Source organism: Podarcis muralis, chromosome 7 (assembly GCF_964188315.1).
Source record: "Podarcis muralis chromosome 7, rPodMur119.hap1.1, whole genome shotgun sequence".
NCBI lineage: Eukaryota > Metazoa > Chordata > Lepidosauria > Squamata > Lacertidae > Podarcis > Podarcis muralis.
This window is the reverse complement of record NC_135661.1, coordinates 76,573,786-76,596,605: the sequence shown is the minus strand read 5'-3', so window position 1 is coordinate 76,596,605 and position 22,820 is coordinate 76,573,786. Positions and strand designations below refer to the sequence as shown.

Genomic DNA, 22,820 nt, shown 5'->3' with positions numbered 1-22,820 from the left:
TTTGGGGGGGAGGCCCCATTGGCGAAAGTGCGCCTTGGGTTACAATCTGTTTTGGTTTATAACAGGACCTCCGGAACGGATTATGGTTGTAAACCAAGGTACCATTGTAATGTACAGCTTGGGGGAGGGGTGGGTGGGTGGAGAATTTAGACACATAAGGCAGTTGCAATTTCCTTAGCTTCCTCTGCTATCTTTCGAGTCGAGGCCGATTCCTCTAATAATTTTTCAATGGACTGTGTATTAGAATTCACCTTCTTTCCCAGTTCATTAATACTTGTAGTGTTCAAGTCAATTTTTGCTGAGGCCTCAGCTACTTGTTTATTTGTCTCTGCAACCTGTCTGGCTAAGTTTTCCAAAGATGCATTAATTTTGCCAAGTGCCTGAGCCAATAACTCTTCAGATGACATAGCTTTTGGTTTTGCTTGCGAAGCAGCAGCTCCTACTGTGCCTGCTGCTCCGGATGTTGAAGCCCTTCTCTGATGTGTAATATCAGTCTTGTATTGTCTACCGGACCTGGTAATTTTTTCCTGTGCCAGCTCTATCTTCCCTTTCCCATCTGCCATAACACTCTCATGTACAACCCAAGGTCAGTCTCACGCCTGGTAAAATTGTTTTGAAGAGGAATTTTCCAAAGCTTGGTTACTTAGTGCCTTAGTTGTTATTGCAACATAGTCTCCTCTAGGGGGACACACTTCCAACTTCACTTTGCAACTTTTAAAACAAATATGGTCCTTGTAAGTCCCCAGTATCCCTTAAAAGCCACAATTTCAGTGTCCTTAAAAGTTACTTTATAGTCAAAAGCAGTTCTGAAAACACTGTGTTGCAGGTGCCAAAACATTTCCCGCCACTAGGATCTAGGATCGTAGAATTGGAGATCTGGAAGGAAACCCAAGGGTCATCTAGATCAACCCCCTGAAATCAGGGCCATGTGGGGCTTACGTGCAGAAAACGCGGAATCTGCTGAGACGGGCACAGAAGCAACTACCGCAGACCTTTCCTTTTAAAGGCAGCTGCACTGCTGTCAATCAGGCTGCTTGGAGCTCCCTCTAGCGGAGAATGCGGCTCTGGCTCTGCGTTGCAATCTCGTCCTCGCTCGTACTTTCGCTTTCTTCTTTCCGTTTTTTAGTGAGACGACTGGGAAGGAGAGGGAATAAAAGCGAGAGCGAGGAAGAGAGTTGGACGGAGAAAAGCCTAAGAGACCAGCAAGCAAAGCCTCCGAAGAGGGAACTGAGCTTTACTGCAAAAAAACCGGACTGGCAGCAGGTAACTCTCCCATTGTGGGGAAGAAGGAGCCTAAGAGAGCGGGGGAAGGTGGGGACCTTCATGGCAGGAGCTTCTCCTACACTCGAGTAGGACCCTGGCAGAGACATGTGCCCGACTGGCATGTTCTCTCCCTCCTGGTCAAACTTTCAGGAGCTTCAAAAGCTTTCTTCAGCCAAAAAAATCACAGTGACCGATGCCAACAGACATCAGCACACTTAGGGATCCGTAGAGTCTTCGCAGTTTGCGTAACAGACCTCAGCAACTCAGCATTTTGGCTAATTTGCTTTATTTACATATAAACACACATGGAGCACTGCAACATGGCTCCCTCTCTCTCTAGAATCAGTCAGCAAAGAGAAAGAACAAAGGACAATAGTCGCACTTCACGGAACACAGTAACACAAACATCCTTTCTCTGTCACTTCCCACTCTGTGGAGTCAAAACATACACCATCATGTGATAGACAACAATCCCATGACTGCAGTCACGGAGCAGGAATTCTAACACTTCAGTCCTTGCAACTGCTTCACTGGGGCAAGAGGTACTAGGAAGAGTTGCTGTGTTCACTTGGCTTGCGCTGTTTAGGTTTTTTTTGAGTAAAGAGTTAACGTCATTGACAACGGGTGTTTTATTGTTCGCGAACTCCAGCTCCTGACGTCCCATGAACTTTGGGCACTTTATCCTTGCTCTCACTTCTGAATTATGGAATGTGATGGGATTCATACCTTCTACCTATAAAGCTTTGTTGCTTGGCAAATGATAATAATATTGGTGACACTGGAAATTTTACGGAGGAAATGCCACTAATGAATGCTCCTAGTTAGGCCAGTCACTTAACATTTTCCTGCTTCCTTTCTCTGCAGCACACCAAGATACACAATGGTGGAAGACTTCGAGGTAGCCATCTCTCAGGGCCAATTGGGAGATGCTATGTCACATGTGCTGGCAAAACCACTGCCCTTTTTCAACAGCACTTCGCTCCACATTGCTGTAGTAGGAGAGCCCGGTTCTGGGAAGTCCTCCTTCATCAATGCCATGCTGGGTCTTCGTGCCAATGACCCGCGTGCCGCTGCAACTGGCATACAGATGACAACTGTGCAAGTCAAGGATTACCCACACCCGACACTTCCACAAGTGATCCTTTGGGACCACCCTGGAAGGGGAACGCCAATTTTTGGAGAGGACAAATTTGAGAAGGTCAATTTGAATCGCTTTGATTTCTTCATCATTGTTGGCTCCCAGCGCTTCCGCTCCACCCATTCTGACCTGGTCCGTGAGATCCAAGATATGGGCAAGAGCTTCTACTTTGTGCGTACCAAAGCAGACCTGGACCTGTCGGCCGCCAAGAGGCAACAGCCATCTGACTACAATGAGGAGAAGGTTCTCTTGCACATCCAGGAGGACTGCAAAGAGTGCTTGGTAAGAGAAGGAGTGAGGGACCCACAAGTCTTCATCGTCTCCAACTGGGAAGCCGACTGCTTTGATTTCCCCCTTCTGCAGGAAACGCTGAAGAATGATCTCTTGCGGCTGAAGAAGCAAGCCTTTCTGCTCCGCTTCCCTAGCATCTGCCTGCCTATCTTGGAGAAAAAGAAAATCACTGTGAAGGAGAAGATTTGGACCAAAAGGCTTTGTTTGCTGGTTGCTCTTGGAAGCCCAGTTCCCTTCCTTCTCCCCATATCTCTGTTTAGTAAGTTCCGCTCCTGGTGCTTCCTAGACTTTGGCCTGGACAATCCATCCCTTGCAGCTCTGGCCCAGCGTGTTGGAAAGACAAGCACAGCCCTTAAAGCAGCAATGCAGTCGCTGGGAATGTTCTCTGCCATTTTATGGGTGCTGCCCGACTTGGTGGGACTCTCAGTGATGGCTTATGAATATCACCGCTGGGAGCATTTCCCCATCTTTGGCCTTCTTCTGTCCGGAGGGATTTCGCTTCTTCGCACCTACTTCATGCTGCAGAAATGCATATCGGGTGCTGCTGATGACACCCAGAGGGTTTTGTCCAAAGCTCTTGAGGCAGAGGGGAAAAAGTCCATTTAGCAGCAAGCAGATGTGCCATGATGACTAAGTGCTTGATATATAGTATCTGGTGAATTATACGTTTCCATTTTTAAAACAACCACCACCAAAAGACATTAAAATAATAATAATCAGATGATCAGGTTTTTTATTTTAAAAATTCCATAAATCTTAGGCGTCTCATTTTTTAAAAAAAAAAGCCTAAGTGAAATAATCTGAATGCCAGCATAATACTCCTTCAGTTACTTTTTAAAATTACTCTCTCTATCCAATGTATAAGAATTAAGACTAATACCAAAAAGAGACTTTGGGACAAATGGACCTTTTCCTATTCATAATTCTTTCAGTCCATTAATGAATTGCTCTGTATATGATGTCAGACTAGAAAAAACTAGTGACCTATGTGAACCTGCTTGCAAGGATGGTCTCAAGTTAGAATTTATGCAGGCTGCAGGATTCACTTTCTCTCCCTCTCTCTTTCTATATATGCTGCATTTGAACAGGAGTTAGCTCTGTATCACAAGTCCCATGCAACATCTCTTTCAGAATTTTCTTTCCCTCAGACAGACTCAAACTGAAGGAGGGCATTCAGCTAGACAGGAGCCTCCACATTGGTGAAATAGAAAGTTGAGATAATTTTAATCTGTTCTAGTATTTTAACTCTTGCATATCTTAAAGCACGACTGTAATTGTTTCCTGGTTTTATTGGTTTATCTCTTTGCAAACCACTTTGAGGTTTTATTAGAATCAAGTGCTGTATAAGTTTTCATGAAATAAACTAATTGGTTAAATTAATCTCCTTGCTACTGCCAGGAGATTTGTGTTATAATCAACACTGCTTTCACATGGTCACTCTAATTATTTTAGAAATGTTCAGGAAAATCCGAATGTACGGCAGCCCATGTTGGTAGTGTAGCTTTTTGGGGGAGAAAAAAACCATACACTTTTGTATCTGGGTTTTCTCCTTTTGAAATATGGCCAAACTGACTAATCAGCTTTCAGTTTTCCATGAAAGTCTCAGAAATGAAAAATATTGTGAATTATCTAGACCCCCCCCTCCTTCTTTGGTGATCACTTATAGCCGAGTAAGATTGTCTTCCATAAACACGGTTTTAACAGGGAGTTTGTGACTGTGGAGGCCAATTCTGGATCCACACGTCCTTCCACAGTGGGGACATAGGTTTCCGGATGAGAGTTGATCACGGTGTAGATTTGCCAAGCGTGCCTTCCTCCTAGCATGTTTCTCCCTTGCGTCCTGAGTTCAAATGTCTTTAAATCCCATGACACCTTTGGTAAAGGCTGTTCTCCAACTGGAGCGCTCACAGGCCAGTGTTTCCCAGTTGTCAGTGTTTATACTACATTTTTTTAGACTTGCCTTGAGACAACATGTCATCGACATGATAATAATGCATGGGGAGGGGTGTTTATAGTGGGCCATCCAGATACCATTCCACTCTATTAATAGTTTTGCAACACTTCCCCAATGTCACTCAGTTACTGACATCTGGAAGATCACTCTTGCTCTGTAGTGTGACAAAAGTGGGCAACACACACACCCATCAACATTTGTGTTACTAAAAGTTGCAGGGCTTTAGCAGGAAACTAGGGAGTCCGTGCCTATTGCAAATGAAGCAGGATAACCATCCCAAAACATTTGCAGATGCAAAGGGCATTGAAAGTGGGATCACGTATAATCACCCCGATATGAGCTCAGATATGAATGCTCAATAAAAAGGACATCTGGAAGTTCCCTACAGCCTTCCTCAAACTGATGCCTTCCAGATGCTTTGGGCTTCATTGGCCATGCTGGCTAGAGCTGATGGGAGTTGTAGTCCAAAACCTCTGAAGCATTACTTGCTTTGGGAAGGCTGAGGTGAGATACTACTATACCATGGGAGTAGGACAGAACTAAACCACCCATGTAGGGATGCGGGTGGCGCTGTGGGTTAAACCACAGAGCCTAGGACTTGTCGATCAGAAGGTCAGCAGTTTGAATCCCCGTGACAGGGTGAGCTCCTGTTGCTCGGTCCCAGCTCCTGCCAACCTAGCAGTTTGAAAGTACGTCAAAGTGCAAGTAGATAAATAGGTACCGCTCCGGCGGGAAGGTAAACGGTGTTTCCATGCATTGCTCTGGTTCGCCAGATGCGGCTTAGTCGTCATGCTGGCCACATGACCTGGAAGCTGTACGCCGGCTCCCTCGGCCAATAAAGCGAGATGAGCGCAGCAACCCCAGAGTCAGTCATGACTGGACCTAATGGTCAGGGGTCCCTTTACCTTTTTAAACCACCCCACCCACAATTTACCACTCTATTCGTGGTTGGCAATGGGGAGTTTCAACCATTTGTTTCATTGTGGGGGGTCAAAATAATGCAACCTGTTTCAGTGAGGGAATGGCATTTCATGTGGCATTCACTCCCTAACTCTTCAGCCCTGGCCTTCACACAAATTCATTTAGGTCTGGATAGATCAGGCCCATAGATCAATGTTAGTGTTACCCCCAGCATGATGAAATTTGAAGGACTGGCTGCTTGAGCAGGGGGCTCCACAAAGCCACCCAACCTCTATTTTATCTTCAGGAGGGCTTGTTCCATGTTCTGTCACCGGGTGTTGCCATTTTCTTGGTCTAGCCCAACAGGGCCAGCTCTACTATTAGCCAGTGTGAAGCAGCTGCCTCAGGTAGCGGATGCTGAGAGTGTGCGTACTGGAGGAAGCTCAGTGGTGGGGGCTATCTCTAACCATTGCCCTTGAGGATCCCCGCTAGCCACTCTCCTCTTTTAAGATGCCATGAGACCTTTTTCATACCCTCCAAATTTCTCCGGTGAAAACAGGGATGTCCCATTCCACAATGATAATTTTACTATTTTTAGCCCCACACATTTTATTGGGTTGCCCCAGCCACTCTGGGCAGCTACCAACAAATAAAAAATAATAACGAAACATTAAACATTTTAAAATAACTTCCCCGTACAAGATTGCCTCAGGGGTCAAATAAATCCAGACCCTCCAACATTTCTCCAGTGAAAATAGGGACATCCTAAGAAAAAGCGGGACGTTCCAGGATCAAATCAGAAACCAGGACGGCTTCTCTAAATCAGGGATGTCCTTGGAAAATAGGGACACTTGGAGGGTCTGCCTTTGGTGTTTTTGCTTCAACAAACCGACATGGCTACCCCTTTGGAAACAGCCTGCCTAAGTCCCCTACGGCCATTTCCCTCATGTGAGGAGAGGACAGGGCTCCATTGCCTGTGTTCTGAAGTCATTCCATGGCTGATCCAGTTGCTTTCTGCTCATGGAATGGAGGGAGGGGCAGCAGTCATCTTGCCCTTCATCTCAGGCAACAAAACGTCTTGGGTTGATTCGTCCTCAGAGAATAGATGTTGGGGATTGTGAATGTGGTGGAGACAGGGGGCCAGGAGGCTGACCCAGGAAAGGGAGCCACTGGTTTATGGGGCTGGGAGCCACCTGACAGGCAGCAGCCAGACCAGGCTGAGGAGGAAGAAGAAGAGTTAGGGCAGGATGAGGTGGAGGAAGAAGGGATGGGCCAGTTGACTCCCCACCTTCCCCTGCTCCGCCATCTCCTAGTACCAGGAGGGGCTTGAAGATGAATGAGCAGCAGTGGCTTCCATGCAGAAGTCGCCCTGTGGGAGCTGCTGTCAGTGTTTCTCTTGCCAATAAAGTGTCAACCACCAGCCATGCATCTTCCTGAGCTGCTGCAGTGGGCCATGACCGTTATATTTCAGTGTGTTTTAACCAAAAAAGCAAAATCACACATGCAAAACCCAAGCTCACAAAATCCCTCGTAGCCCAAATTGTCTGTAGGCTCTACTATCCTCAGACTGAACGAGGAAGCCAGACTCATGTTTTAAAGAATGTCATAACGAAAAGTTCAAAATGGCTGCAAGTCCTTAACTATTAATCTCAAACTTTTAACTGTGTTATAAAACAATCTCTAGCCCCTGTGGTCCAGGCAACTCTCCCCAGCCACCTAACCCAGAATGTCTCCCTTTGAGAGATGACCCTATTCCTCAAACCAAGGGAGAAAAGAGGAGCTGCTGCATTAGTGTCAGCAAAGCATTTCTGAAGTAAAAGGGGGAGAGGAGAGCGGGCAGTGTGACAGTATTGCTTTGTTCAGGGGGGAATTGTATGCTCTATTTCTACGAAGCAGAAATCCAGTTTCTCATCTCAGTTCCCTTTATGACGAAATTAGCCCCCCTTCATATCAACACAGAAAATTCAGTATTCAAGAATGAGTCTTCAGGCACATAGCAAATGCATTTCCTTTACTTGGTAGAACTTAATTGAGCACTACAGAAAATAAGATAAATGAGGTTAATAACATAAAAACAGTATAATATGTTAGCATTACAAATCTGAAATATTGTTAAGGCTGAGAAACCTTGACTAAACCTTAACTAAATCATAATTTTCTGAATCAGCAAGGCTAGAATTGGGCAGGAAGCAAAATATTACATAAGCCAAATGAGAGAGTAACACGCTCCAAGGAAGGGGTATGTATTCCCAAATTCTCCTTTGAAGGAGGGTTTTTTTCTACGCGTCCTCAATTATCGAAGAAAAGCAAGATTGCATTCCACAAAATCTGCAACTTCATTATTATTATTATTCTAAATTGAATTTATATAGCGCCCTAAACCCGAGGTCTCAGAGCAGTTCATGGAAAACTTCATGAAAGTAAAAAACTATATGCCCAAAATACCTACACTTAAACTTCTACAGTAATTTTGATTATTGCCTATTATCTAACAAAATAATTTTAGCAATATCTAATAAAACTACATCAAACTTAAACACATCTCTTTCTTAAAAGCCTATCTGGGTAAAGGTTACATGGAGAGGTTTTGATAGCATGTTACATCAATATGACAAATGTGTCTAGTTTACTTCTGAGCATATTTAAAAAGTATCAATTATAAATAGCATTCAGTGTGGACACAACATGTTTAATGAATCTCTAAGGGTGCATTGATTAAAACCGACCAATTCAATTCACAAGAGTATTGGGTTCCATACAGCAAATGGGGAGCAGTGGTGTACCTGTCTGGCACGTTTGTCTCCAAAAGACTTTACAAAAATTGGAAGATGCTTTTTATCCCTATTTTTAAAAGCTTGATTGTGTCATAATGCGGTAAGGTAAATCAGCTATAGGGTCTGCTTCATGGTCTCTAGAACCAGCCAAAATGGGTATGAAAAGGGGTGCCAAAGTGGGAATGTTTGCCACAGCAGCAGCAGCAGCAACTTCTACTTTCTCCACCTTGGACTGCATCATGTCTTGTGCCAGTTCTGCTTGGCCCTGAGATGCTCTGCCTCACACTCTTCCAGTCCTAGGGCTTTCTTTCGAACCCTTTCAGCATCCTCAGCTAGATTACCCAGGAACCTCGACAGCATCCAATAAGTCGTGGCAAAAGACAGCCCTGCACTTGCCAAGCTACGAACTGGTGAAACTGGGAGGAAACATTGTAAAGTATGGAATATTTTCTTCACAACAAGATCCAGGGTGATTTCTTTCCTCTGAGGAGACTTAATCACGGCCTTCAGTTCTTCAACAGGCTTCCTGGCCAATCTGGCCAGCCTAGCTAAGGAGCCATCATCCAGCTCAAATCTCTTGTAGAAGGCAACCATGGACACAAGCAAGAGGGCAACATCACAAGCCAGAGGAAGGCCTGGAAGGGGAATAGCATTGATGCCAGCAGACACCAGGGATATTTTCCATATGTGACTCTTCAGTGCAGATTTCTTCTTTTCTATGACCTCAGAGGAAAAGTTGGGGAGGCTGAGCAGGAATGCAAGTCTCTTCAGGCTGGGCAGATCTTTCTCCAAGGTCTCCACCAGTCGGGGGAAGTCATACTTGCCAAGATCCCTGGAGGAGATCAAAAAGACTTGAGGGATGGTGTTCCTGAAGCACTTCCTAAGCTGCTTCTTGACGTCATTCGTCATCTTTTCAAGGACTTCCTCTTCATTGAAGGTTTTTGGGTAAGACCTTTCCATGTTGTATAAATCTGAATCTACTTTGGAGCGCACAAAATAACACTTCTTCTCCATCTTCTGAATCGCGTGAGCTAGGTCAATGTGGTTGGATTGGAATCTCTCTGAGCCAACAATGATAAAGAAGTCATAGCGGGGGAAATCCATCTTCTTAAGGTAACTGTCTGGTGAAAAATTTGGGGATCCAATTCCTGGCAGGTCCCAGAATTTCACTTTGGGATAGTCAGGATGCGAATAAGCATTTGGATTCAGTGTGGTTTCTGTCACTCCTACAGGGGCAGCACCATCATCTTCTGCCTTCAGGCCTCGGAGAGCATTGATGAGGGATGATTTCCCAGAGCCCACCTCTCCAGTGATGGCAATGTCAAGCTCAGTGTTTTCCAACACCTCCAGCTCCTCTTTTACCTCAAAAACTGCTTCCTTCATTCCACCATCACTGAAAGTCTTCTCATATATCTTGATTACTTCATTGAAATATGTAGCAGGGTCTGATTTTATGTCTACATTTTTTTGAAGAGACTTGATAAACTCAACGAATGCTAAGAATTTCTTTTTATTTGACAGCATCCTAGAAAGAAAAAGGGAGAATTCAGAAAGACTTTGGCAATACTAGTGGTCCATCCAGCTGGGAAATTCAGTGATGATTTACACTCAAGTGAAATATGAATACTGTATCTCTCCCCCCAAAAAACCCCCCACCACATTCACATCTTGACATTGTGGGCTCTTCTACATGGAACTTCCATTTATGCTCACTGCTGCTCTTGCATATATGCTTTTCTCAGTGTCTATAAGAACATCATCATCAAAATGCCATTTCACATTCTGTTCTCCCTTTTAATCCAGATTTTCCATTTCCCTGGGTGTTTTGTTTTGTTTGTTTGATGTTTTCTTCTTGGGGTTTGCATGGAAACTGTAAATCCAGATTATATGGGAAAATAACAATGGGTGGCATTTTGATGAGAACATTCTCATGTAGACACTCAAAAACTCCCATATATGAGCAGCAGGAAATCCTCAATAAACTGTGGTGTGGAAGCTTCCATTCATGCTCTGGTAGGAGCATTGAATTTGATTGGCTGGTGTGTCTGCCCCATGCTGGACTCCCCACCACTTTGCACCACCCCTCCTCCCTGGTAAGACACAGGGACACACCGATTGGTAAATGAACCGTGTGACTCCAATGCATGGAATGAAGCATTTCTGCTCTGTTCAGATTTTTCTTAAAAACAAATATTTCCCTTGATCCAATTCACTGTGGTTACTGCACCCACACTTGAAAGGGTTTGCCATAAGGCATATCAGAGCCCAGAATTTCACAAAACACACATATATGCAGACACTTTCACATATTACAACTTCCATTACACCTAGAGTTCTGCAGCAGTGCCTCAAATGTATTTGGTAGAGGCAGTCAGGAAGGTGATGGGTATGGTGTATTAAGCGAAAAATGAACATTTGCCTCTCACTCTCATGTCATTGGATATATATAAAGCATTTGATTTGGTGGATTGGAATTATTTGAAAAAGATATTGCAAAAATATAAATTTGGAGTGAAATTTCAACTGCTGGTTGAGGCAATATATACGGAGTCCAAAGCGATGGGAGGAATTGATGGGTCGGCAGGGGGGGGAACGGGACGCCCATGTGCTAACTGGTACAAAGCAAGGATGTCCACTTTCTCCCCTGCTCTTTATTTTAGCATTGGAACCATTAGCAATCAAATTCAAAAAGAATAATGAGATTAAAGGATTTGAAATCCCGGGGAAAGGAAGGGCAGAGGGGGAGTTATTGACAATGTATGCGGATGACGTGATGGTGACGGTTAGGGACCTGGGGGCCGCAGTGGTGCCATTAAAAAGAATTTTGCAAGGATTTTCAAAAGTATCAGGGTTAAAAGTTAATACATCATCAATGATGTGTTTAAATGTGAAACTTAAAATTCAACTAGAAGCCTCTAAATTACTGGGTATTCCTATAGCAGATAAGATGGTAAAATATTTAGGGGTAAGGATAACTAAAAATTTGAAGAAAATATTTGAATATAATTATAAAAAAAATTGGAGCAGTATTCAGTCGAAGTTGAAAATATGGGAGAAAAGGAAGGAATCAATTAGTATAAGAATTGCATTAGTTAAAATGTTCTTGTTACCCGGATTAACGTATCTTTTTATGTATTACCCTGGCACATACCGGAATGGATATTGAAACGGTGGCAAGGGAAAATCCATAGGTTTGTTTTTGCATCCGAGAAACAAAGGGCGGCAGGTAGATATAGGTATCATAGGATCGAGGATGGGGGATTCCCAACATGGTTTTATATTACGAAGCCTACCAACTGAGACATCTTATGATTTGGTTGGAGGGAGAACAGGGGGAAGATTTGGGGTGTATTGAGTGGGAGAATTTGGAAGTAGTAGGAGGGAAACATAAGAATATTCGATAGGAGGAAAAGGGAAGCAGATAAAATATCAACATTTACGGGGTCCACCTGGGTATGGGAGAATTGGAGAAGTGGCCTCTCCCCCCTAACCAAAATGTGGTATTTTGATAAAATAGCCCTGTTAAGGGAGCTCATCCCAAAGGAGGTAGGGGATAAATTAAAGGATATCTCAACTGAGGAGATAGAGAATAGTTGGGGAATAGAAGGTACGATGGAACAGGAAAGTGGTATTTGGAATAAAATTAATCGACTACAGAAAAGACAAATTTCCTCTCTGCTAAAGGAAGAAGAAGTTAAAAAATGTGGTAAAAGAATTATTACACCCTTCGAAGAATTAGTGTAAGGATATAGGACAGATAGGGACAAAATACTTTCAAAATTGTTTAAGGTGTTATTAGACAAGGGGGAATCACCAAAGGAAAGTTTGAAAGAATATTGGAAGTTAGACATTCAGGAACAGATTTTAGATGAAGATTGGGAAAGAATCTTTCAGCAACCACCCTTTGTTGCGACCTCTAGGGTAATCCAGGAGAAATGGGTTGAGCATCAGGGTCCCTGGGAGATACAAGAATTAGGAGCCTGGGAAATGGCGTTTCCCTGAGGTCCTGGCAGTTGTTGTTTTTTAAAAAAATATTTTTTATCAACAACCAAAACACAAACAGTGAAACCCCCCCAGGCGGCTGATACATTGGGTATACATAATCAATAATAACATATTCAAATCAACCATATGTACAATTCTACATTAACACTCCTCCCTCCACAAGGTTTATTTAACTTTTAGCATTTTAATTGCTCCAAATTGTTCAAACCGACCCAAATAATTCAATATCTTCTCAAACCAATCCTCCTCTTTCTCACTGACCTTAAACCCTTTCATTCTGTGTATCTTCACAGTTAGATATTCTAAAATTATAATATTATTCAGTTTTTTCCTCCATTGGTTCACCCCTCGCTATAACCTGTCTGGCTGCAATTACCATCAATTTTACCAATTTACATTCCTCTTTCGTTTTTGACTCAGTGCTACTCAGACCCACTCTCCGTGCTGCAACTCTTCCCCTGCAAGAAACCTTTTAGGGAATTAACATCTGTTGGAGTGGTAATGCTGTGAGCCCTTCCAACTTGTGCTAAGGTGGTATGTGAGTGTGCACACTCAACGCACAAACACAGCACCATATATCAAAAAAAGACAATAGTTTCCAGTGACCCTCATCCAAGCAAAGTGTTGGCACCCCTGAAGTCTCTGCCCATACAGAGTCACACACTGTGTGTGCATGCATTGGGGTGATGAGAGTGCAGCAGTTAATGTGGATAACAGCCAGTTATTGTTCACTTTTTTCTTTCCTCAGCAATCGGGAAGGGGACCTTCAGTTAATTGTTAACTTCTGCTGTCCAGGCTCTTTTTCTGCACTCTCAGTACTTCCCCAGTCAGCTCAACAGCCCAGAAGGGGTTTGCAGGCAAAGGAGAGTTTGAAACTTCCCCTCCCCATCCTATGATTCTGATGATAATCCCTCTCCCCACTATACTGCTATTAAGAGGAAAGTGAGGGCAGGTATGGTCTCTACATCCTTGTACAGCCACAATATCACAGAATAAAGAAACATTAAACATGTTTGCTTTCATATTGAGTTGAAGATATGTAATTGAATAAAGTTTGGCTTCAGCTGAAACCAACATACTTATTGTGCATCTTCCTTCCTGGGTCCTGGGGTGGTAGTAAGGCATGCCTCTGGGGATCAATACATTCATCTTGCAGAGTCCTCTGCCGGAGGGGGAAATCGTACATGCAGGAGGGGGAAATCGTCAGGGCATTGACCAGGGAAGATTTGCCGACACCTGAGTCCCCTACGATGGCGATATCAAGGGTACGTTTGCCAGACGGCTGATTCATTTGAGCTAATGTGTCTTTTTTGCTGCTCTTACAACCCATGGCTACTCTTCTGTGAGATTTATCACACCTAAACAAGAACAGAAATATTGCAGCAGTTAATGCCTTCTGCATTTAAGTCCTCTTTTAAAAAAACAGCTGCATCGGTTGCCAGTTCAAACTACTCACATTAGTGTTTAACTCCATTGAGCATTCAAAGGAAACCATATTCTGGGTAAGCACTGGAACCCCAGGAATCTCTTACAACGTCTTAAGTAAACAGCTTTAACAAATGCTCTTGAAATTCCTGTACAGCTTCATCTGCCTCTCAGATTTCCTGCCTAAGCCCCCTGAAATGGCTGCAATGCTTTGAAGAGAAGCTTTCGAACTGCATAAATTGGACTTCCTGTCCTGGTGAGTGTTTCTCCTGGAGAAACTCTGATATACAGGGGTGACCTGGTTCCTGAACGGCTTAGTTGTCAAACAAATCGGCTCCTGAACTCTGCAAACCCGGAAGTAAGTGTTCCGGCTTGCGAACGTTTTTCAGAAGCCGAACGTCCGACGTGGCTTCTGCTCGAGTGTGTAGGAAGCTCCTGCAGCCAATCAGAAGCTGTACCTTGGTTTTTGAATAGTTTCGGGAGTCGAACAGAAACCCAGAACAGATTAAGTTCAGGAACCAAGGTTCCACTCACTGTATATTTGATTGTTGTCCTTTCAAGCAACCGTTCACATAGTAGAAATGCTTGAAATATGGGAAAGTGAGCAAAGAAAGAAAAAGTCAGAATTAATTAGGGTGGCTCCTTTTAGAGCTGAAAGGCAGCATATAAATACTTTTACAATCAGCAAATTAAAATTGGCAGCCAGTAGCTCTTTGGAAAAACAGCGACTCCCTTACAGTGACAAGTTGGACAGCTGTTTGAGACGATTGCTTTCTCTTTCATCTAGAAAAACTTATCTGGTACATGGCACACTTTGAAATATTTTTTTTACAGTGACAGTGAAAGCAGGCTTCGCTTCCCTCTGCCTTCCAAACTATGAATAACAGCCAATAAGGAAGCGAGGCAGAGTGGTTTCACAGTGAACTGAGTTGAGTTCTGAGAATATGAGCCTGGCCTTGGTGGGCCGTTGCCGGATCCAGCAAAACTCTTCTGTTCTGACACTTACATGGGTCTGAAGAACAACAACAATGTGACAAAGCAACTTGAAATGTGATGTGGTTCTGACTGGGACCTTTCAGAATCCAAGATCCAAGTCTGGGGAAGGGGCTATGTGTGGAACTTCATGGGGATGAGGAGGGAGATGTATTAAGCCAGGCATCCCCAACCTTTGGCCCTCCAGATGTTTTGGACTACAATTCTGATCATCCCTGATCACTGGTCCTGTTAACTAGGGATCATGGGAGTTGTAGGCCAAAATATCTGGAGGGCCGCAGGTTGGGGATGCCTGCATTTAGCCAATATATTATGATCCACAAACAAGAGCCTGGTGCAGCAATGTATTTCGGACCAAATGTTCTGTTGCTGATAATTCCTGGCTGCTCGCCAGCACACAGCTCTGCTCAAATGGCTGATTTCTGAGAAAGAGAAACCTGAACTGAACGGAAATCTCTCCAGCCAGACTAGCAGAAGCTAAGCACGCACAGGAAGCCTTCCCCAGCAGTCAAGAGACTAGTTTGGTGCGGCCATTTCTGTCCAAAGCAGTGAACCAGGTGTAGGTGGAAAAATCTGAGAGTTTGTGACAATGACTTTACAAAAATTGTTGCTTTTTTTAAAAGCTTGGTTGTGTTGTATGGCAAATCTGCTATAGCGTCTGCTCCATTGTCTCTAGAACCAGCCAAAATGGGTAAGAAAAGGGGTGCCAACGTGGGAAGACTTGCCATAGCAGCAGCAGCAGCTCCTATAACCCCACCTTGGGTTGCATCATGTCTTGCGCCAGTTCTACTTGGCCCTGAGATGCTCTGCCTCACACTCTTTCAGTCCTAGGGCTTTCTTTCGAACCCTTTCAGCATCCTCAGCTAGATTATTCAGGAAGCTCGACAGCATCCCATAAGTGGTGGCAAAAGACACCCCTGCCATGTCTCAGTTCTCCAAAGGACCACAGACCCTGGGTGCATGCCAGGAACCCCACAGGCTCTTGCCACTACTTGGCAGAGAGAGAGGGAGGTTTTCTAACTTTGCTTCAGAAGCATGCCATTTGCACCCCTCAGACTGCTTTTGTCCACCTGCCTAGTCTTGTGTGGCTCACAATGTACCTTTCCACTGATCAGCCATGTTGGAGGGGGGAGAAAGGAAGGTACCAGATAGTTTGCCTAGTTTCATGGGCAAAGGCGGATGGACGGTGTGGGGGGCTTCAGATAACTGTTAACCTCTTGCTGTCTAGCCTCCTTTTAAACACTCTCAGATACTCCCCAGTCAACTCAACAGGACAGAAAGGATTTGCAGGCAGAGGAAAGTTTGAAACGTTCCCTCCCCATCCCATGATTCTGATGATAATCCCTCTCCCCCCAATGCTGCTGTTAAGCTTAGGGGAGAAGCTCAAGAGCAGCAGGAGATCTAACATCATTGGGATCACAAGCCTGCCAGCTGAGCAAGGGGAAAGCAGGCTGGGAGGGAAGGACTTTGAAGGACCTCTGTTAAGACTTACTTGCTCCTCAAAATCCTTGACAAACAGTTGTTTGATGATAGGATAATTTGTCTTCTCACTTCAGCTGCTCACGTGCTCTCCTGTCCTCTCTGGACTTTGTAGCAGAAGAGCTAGAAAACCTCAACAGACTGATGCTCTCGTTCTTGTGAATTGGTGCTAGCAACAGGAAATCTGTGGTCTGCCCTCAGCTAGGCTTTGAGCATAACAAACAGGTGCAGAAGAGGCTGTGGTTGCTCGCTGCCTGGACCCCCTCCCTCCTGTTTTGAATTTTGACATCAAAATTCCCAGCTGCAGTCTGCTAGGTTACAGAATTCCCTTTTCTAAGACTTGGCAGCTGCTAGCTAAGAAGGTGAGAATAGGTGGCTTGTGTTGCCTAAGGACTAATTGAGCAGAGGCCAAGTAGGGATGCATCATGGCTGAACTCATGTTGTTGCAGGAGAATCTGAGCTCTCACTTAAGTTCCTCCAAAGAGTCACACACATGAGGCGTTTGGTGAAGAAGAAGTTCGTTTATTGGCTCTGTACAGAAGCATGGTCCAGGGGGATTGCACCCAAAGGCTGTACCTGAGGCTTGGCAAGCCCCCTCTGTTATACCCCTCTCCTCTTACCATAACCTTTCCTGACCAATTATATTCCCTGATTACACTTATTCCCTTATATAGTAGTGTTCTGCAGCCTGCATCATCTCTTATTTGATTGTATACTTTTTTGCCATAAAGGCAGCCATGCGCACGTCTACCTCGTGTCACATGAGCTTTTACTTACTGCTGCTGACACAGTCTCTGACTACCTATGATTTTCTATAGCCTCCACGCTTTCCAGGCCTGAGGCTCACCACAACGTCAAGTGAGTCTGTGCCCTAGGTCCAGGTTCCAATTCCATGTTTGCCTCTTTGCTACTTGGTAGAAAGCTCAGGAGAACTTTAGCACAGTGCATTTCCTTCAGATGACAGACCAATGGAGGCTCATTGCCTCGTTGTCATTATCTGTTTGCCACACGTACAAGCAGTGGTGTAACTGTGTAAGATTAGAGAGGATGGGGTGGTATCATACTGATACATGGTTTTAGATGAGGCCTACTAAAATGCCTTGTGGGGAGAGGGTGAGAATGTGGCCATGGTAGATGGGTAAAAATCTTGGAGCAGAAACTGCATCCTGTTTACTAGTTTTCCTCTCCCCACGCCAGCCCAGCAACACAGTTCTGCTCGAACTGATCAAAGATCAAAACCGGTGATACACGGCCAACACTGCTGATCTTCAGTGCACAAATAACAACAAGGCACAGCCTATCTGTGAGTTCATGGACCTTGACAGTGAAACCTGACAGGACTGAGCATGTGAACCAATATAACATCCCTTATGATGCTTTTCCATTCTCAGAATTTTCTGCAGTGCAAATGGGTCACGTGATCAATGATGTGCAGGAGGCCCTCAGTAGACCAGTTAGTGCTGAAAGGGCTCCCTAAGCAGAACAAAGTATCTCTGCACATGCTAATGCAATCCTTTCACTGCCAAACCCCCCCCCCCAATCTTTTTAATGCAAATAACAGGAGAGGTCTATGCATAGAGCGGGTTGGAAGAAAGAACTTGACACACTTCAAACATGAGGCAGAACCTTGTTGTCATTGCATTCTTATATTAATAAGTCTGTGCCCAGTGCGCATCTGATGTACTGCAGATGATGGTCTGGTTGTGTAACCAGGGACGCCACTGCCCTGATCAGCCGGATTCTCCTCATAGCACTGCTCTGTTCCCCCAGCCTGCCATTTACACCCCAGCCTAAGGATTTTATCCAACATTACTCATGCTCAGAGCACACCAATGAATGCACCTTCTTAACTAGAAGGTTTTTTTTAAAAAATCTAGGAAATTTCTACGGTTCTTTGCAAATATTCTATTCTATGCTGCAGTAGTAGGAAGGCTGGGCTCTGGGTAGTCCTCTTTCATCAATGCCACACTGCTTAGGTAAAGGTAAAGGTACCCCTGCCCGTACGGGCCAGTCTTGCCAGACTCTAGGGTTGTGCGCTCATCTCACTCTATAGGCCGGGAGCCAGCGCTGTCCGCAGACACTTCCGGGTCATGTGGCCAGCGTGACAAGCTGCATCTGGCGAGCCAGCGCAGCACACGGAACGCCGTTTACCTTCCCGCTAGTAAGTGGTCCCTATTTATTTACTTGCACCCGAGGGTGCTTTCGAACTGCTAGGTTGGCAGGTGCTGGGACCGAACGACGGGAGCGCACCCCACTGCGGGGATTCGAACCGCCGACCTTTCGATCGGCAAGTCCTAGGCACTGAGGCTTTTACCCACAGCGCCACCCGCGTCCCTCTCCACGCTGCTTAAGTGCCGACAACTCAGGTGCTGCTGAGACTGGCACAGAGGCAACAACAGCAGAGGTAAAGGATTACTTCCATGGGATGCTTCCACAGGAGATCCTATGGGACTTTCCAGAAAAAGCAAAATCCCCGCTAGCAAACGGGAGCTTGGAGCTCCCTCTGGCCAGGAATGCAGCTTCGGCTGTTTGTTGAGATCTTATCTCGTCCTCGCTGGTTACCTTCACTTTCTTTTTTGCTTTTAGCAGTGTGACGATCAGGAGGGAGAGAGGGTATAAAAGGGAGACAGAGGGAGAGAGCAGGACGGAGAAAAGCGCGAGAAACCTCGAAGCAAAACCTCCAGGAAGACGACTGAGCTTGGCTGCAAAAAATCGATCCGGCAGGAGGTAAGGAGTTGAACTTTTTTCCTCGATCTAGAATGATTTCCGTTTCTTTTTGAGCTTCTTTGCGTTAAAGGAGACTCTGAGCTCCTTGCTTGATTGGGGTGGCTGTTGCTGTTGTTGTTTACCTTTTACCTTTTTATTTTTCACCTTTTTATTGTTATTATGTTAACCATTACATTATAGCTATTGTGATATTATATCATTAACAATAATATTATTATTAACAATGATGTTCGAGAAGGCTGCCCTTCTTCCCCGCGGCAAACGGAATAAATAACATGCCATCACCAGGGACCAAGCAGAGCTCGTGCTACTATAAAGGTGCCCCCCCACCCCTGCGCCCGAGTTTAATAAAAGGCGTCTATCAGCATTGCAATGCAGTTGATGACCGCACCCTCTTTGTCAGAGCGGGGAACGGGGTGCAGAACAGAGGAATACAGCAACTTCTATTCTCCAAACAATCCCCTGAGTGCTGAAGAGGCAGAGACCATCTGGGCTGCCCCTTAGTGCAGAAGCAAAGCATAAGAGTTTTAAGTAACTGCCCTGAAGCCAATGCCACCGGTCTCCCTTTCCCGTGTTAATTCAGTATATCCCTCTGCAGACCCCCCCCCCCCAGGAACACGGCTGCGTCCCAGCACTTGCTGGTGTGTAAAAATGGTATCTGCACCACTTCTGATTAGAAAAACCGCATGGCAAGGGTTCGAGGCAGGGCAGGGTAAAAGATGCTGGAGGTTCTGTTGGTTCTGGTTAGGTGCTGCCTGATGAGCCTGGATAGCTCAGTTGGTTAGTCCATGGTGCTGATAACACCAAGGTTGCAGGTTCGATCCCTGTATGGACCAGCTGCATATTCCTGCATCGCAGGGGGTTGGACTAGATGATCCTCACGGTCCCTTCCAACTCTACAGTGCTATGATTCTGCGACTTTCTCATAGCTCTTTTTTCCTATAGCTGTATTTCATTTATTCATTCATTCATTATATTTATATAGCTTTCAGGACAAGATAATGTTGCTGTTAATGGGTTGTCTTCAACTAACATTTACTCAGAGTAGACCTATTAAAATTAATGGATCTTAGGCATGGTTATTAATTTCAGTGAGTCATCGCTGAGTAAAGGTTAGTTGACAAGAACCCAATGTGGATATTTTCCCAGTATTGAGTATTGCCCTTTAAGAATATTTCTGGGCTCTTTCTGCATCACTTATTTCGACCCTCTGGCTCCTTTTTTTCACCTGCCCCTTGATGACATTTTTAAAAACATTCTTCTTTTTACTGGTGGCTTTTGTAAAAGTGGCAGGGCAAGACTTGGCCAGAATATACTAGGGATATGTGGGGTGTAAATGCTTCCTTTAGACACATCTCTAGAGGAATGAATAATTTGAGTTCAAAAAAGATCCACATCCCACATAAACATGTTTTAAGGGTTATGTGTGAATGCATGCACATAGAGATTTCTGTGAGATTGACAACAGGCACAATTCTTCACTTTATTGAAATACTACCAGCTGCTGCTCAAACAACCCATGGTCTTAGAGTTATGTCCTATGTAAATTGATTTCCCCCCCATAAACCATGGATTGTAAATATGTCCATAAAAGTGTGTTGAAGGCTATCATTTAACTATTATAGTTTTCTTCTCTTTCACAGATAAACTGAGCCACAAGGAATCGTTGTCATGGATCCTGCCTTAACAAAAGAAACCGTAACAAAAGACCTTGCTGAAGTGAAGTTTGCTTTGGAGAAAAAACCATTTGAAACTGTTTCAGCTGAAGTTAAAGAGCAGTCAAATTTATTAAATAACATCACGTTGGAAATTGCCATCACAGGAAGATCTGGTGTCGGGAAATCATCTTTCGTCAATGCCCTGCGAGGAATGGAAGATGATGAAAAGGGTGCAGCTCCGACGGGGGTGACAGAAACAACAATGTTGCCACAAGAATATACACACCCTGCATTCCCCAAAGTCAAAATTTGGGATCTACCAGGAATTGGAACAAATAAGTTTAGTGCAAAGGAATACCTAAAGAAGGTCAATTTCAGCAAGTATGATTTTTTCATCATCATCGCCTCAGGGCGCTTCAGTGAGGATGACACCAAATTGGCTCTTGAGATCCGTAAAAATAAGAAGAAATTCTACTATGTGCGCAGCAAAGTGGATATTGATATAGATAACTACAGGCGGTCAAAACGCATCAATGTGGACGACACCCATGAGATGATGCAAGCTGAGAAAACGACTCTTGACATTATACGGAAAGATAGCTATGATAATTTGAAGGCATTAGGTGAGTCTTCTCCAAGGGTCTTTCTGATGTCAAGGTGGGATTTGCGCAAGTATGATTTCCCCCTGCTTCAAGAGACCATTGAAAAGGAACAGGGTGAAATCAAGAGAGATGTTTTAATTATGTCTCTACCAATTTTAACAAAAGATAGCATTAAAAAGAAAAAGGATGCTATGGAGAGCCTGATATGGAAAAATGCCATGGTGAGTTGTTCTGTTGGATTGATTCCTCTCCCATTCCTCTCGCTTGGTTGTGACATTGCAATTGTGGTATCGACAATGGGGGATATCTGCAAAGTTTTTGGCTTGGATGAAGATTCCCTCAATATACTAGCAAATCGTGTGGGGAAACCTGTTGAGGAGTTGAAATCTGTTATTGAACATACCCCAAGCACCGGTATGATCACAACAGAATTTGCCATGGATATCTTGAAGAGGTCAGCAATGTGGGGAGCAATCACAGTGGTAGAGCTGGTTCTGGATTTCATACCTGTGTTGGGGTCTCTCTATGGTGGGGGCAGTTCTTTTGCTACCACATTCTACTTGCTGAAGAATTTCTTGGAAAACGCTGTGAAAGATGCAGAGAAAGTTCTGGCAAAGGCTGCTGAGCCCAAGAGATGCAAGTAAACAGCCAATACATCTACCTGGGAAGAGACATCCAGGTACAACATGCATAATCTCATCTTTCTACCACAGCATCAACCCATTGCTTTCTTCACAAGTTCGTCTTCTGGTTTTGCAACATGGCATCCTAGTGTGCTCCCTTTATTACTCTTCAGCTCAGCACTCTTAGGGTTGCCATATTTCAAAAAGTGAAAATCTGGAGACAAAAGTTGTTGAGCTTTTCGCTTGGGGGGGGGCAAAGTTATAGAGATGAGGAGGGCAAAGTTGATGAGGTTTTTTTTGCCAAAATCTCCCAAAAACAAAAAAGGTTTTTGAGCTATTTTTAAGGCGATTCACCCCAAAAAATCAACACTTCTGACATTTCACAAACATTTTTACCAATTTTCAAGAATTCTGCTTGGACACTACTTCCAACGGACGAATCCCAGACATATGGAAGCCCTATTGTAACAATGCTTAATCAGTAGCCTGCATGGACAATTTTTGTCCAGTTTAGAGGTTTCTTATCTCCTACCTGTCAGCATTAAAGTGACGGATGTCTCCCCCTCCGACATGCAGCAAATTTGCAGCAGCATGCATAAAGAACGGAGAAAAGAAGAGAAGAGAAATGGCTTCAGAGAGTTCTATTGCTGATACGCCTAAGTAAATTGTGGTGCAGAATTAATGTCTGAAGAATAATTTAGCAAAGGTGAATCTTAAAATTACAGCCCTGGATCAAAAAGTTACTGATCTTAATGAGGAGATATCAAAATCTGAAGCAGGTCAAATTAAACAAGATCTAACACAGATATCGTCTTGGGTGGGATCCTGCGAGACATGCTTATCCATGCAAAAATATACTATAGAGTTTTGTAGCCTTTAGTATATTTTATGGTTATTTTGTTATTGCTGCTTTTAAAAATGTTTTAATGTATTCTCTGCCTCCTTTGATTGCTATTCTTTCCTTTTCCCTTATTTACTTAATCTCAAT

General features: G+C 44.2%; 3 protein-coding genes across 6 annotated transcripts in view; 2 read left to right on the top strand and 1 right to left on the bottom strand.

Annotated features, from left to right (window-relative positions):
* LOC114603441 (interferon-inducible GTPase 5-like) overlaps positions 1-4,072 on the top strand; it is a 65,598-nt gene extending 61,526 nt beyond the window's left edge. For 3 of the 4 annotated variants that reach the window (XM_077932567.1, XM_077932566.1, XM_077932568.1), the window contains exon 2: positions 2,128-4,072. In XM_077932567.1, coding sequence (XP_077788693.1) covers positions 2,144-3,298 — 1,155 coding nt within the window. In that variant the 5' untranslated portion in view covers positions 2,128-2,143 and the 3' untranslated portion in view covers positions 3,299-4,072. Of the gene's footprint in view, positions 1-1,063; positions 1,264-2,127 lie in introns of those variants that run through there. The other variant, XM_077932565.1, reaches the window with a different exon arrangement.
* Positions 4,073-7,542: 3,470 nt separating this feature from the next.
* LOC144328562 (interferon-inducible GTPase 5-like) lies at positions 7,543-13,607 on the bottom strand. The gene is made up of 2 exons (XM_077932534.1): positions 13,405-13,607; positions 7,543-9,845 (listed from the first exon to the last, which is right to left on the bottom strand). The coding sequence occupies exons 1-2, from the start codon at positions 13,509-13,511 to the stop codon at positions 8,558-8,560; spliced, it is 1,395 nt and encodes a 464-aa protein (XP_077788660.1). The 5' UTR covers positions 13,512-13,607; the 3' UTR covers positions 7,543-8,557.
* Positions 13,608-18,830: 5,223 nt separating this feature from the next.
* Positions 18,831-22,372, top strand: LOC114603435 (interferon-inducible GTPase 5-like). The gene is made up of 2 exons (XM_077932549.1): positions 18,831-18,949; positions 20,593-22,372. The coding sequence occupies exon 2, from the start codon at positions 20,621-20,623 to the stop codon at positions 21,851-21,853; it is 1,233 nt and encodes a 410-aa protein (XP_077788675.1). The 5' UTR covers positions 18,831-18,949; positions 20,593-20,620; the 3' UTR covers positions 21,854-22,372.
* Positions 22,373-22,820: the final 448 nt, after the last annotated feature.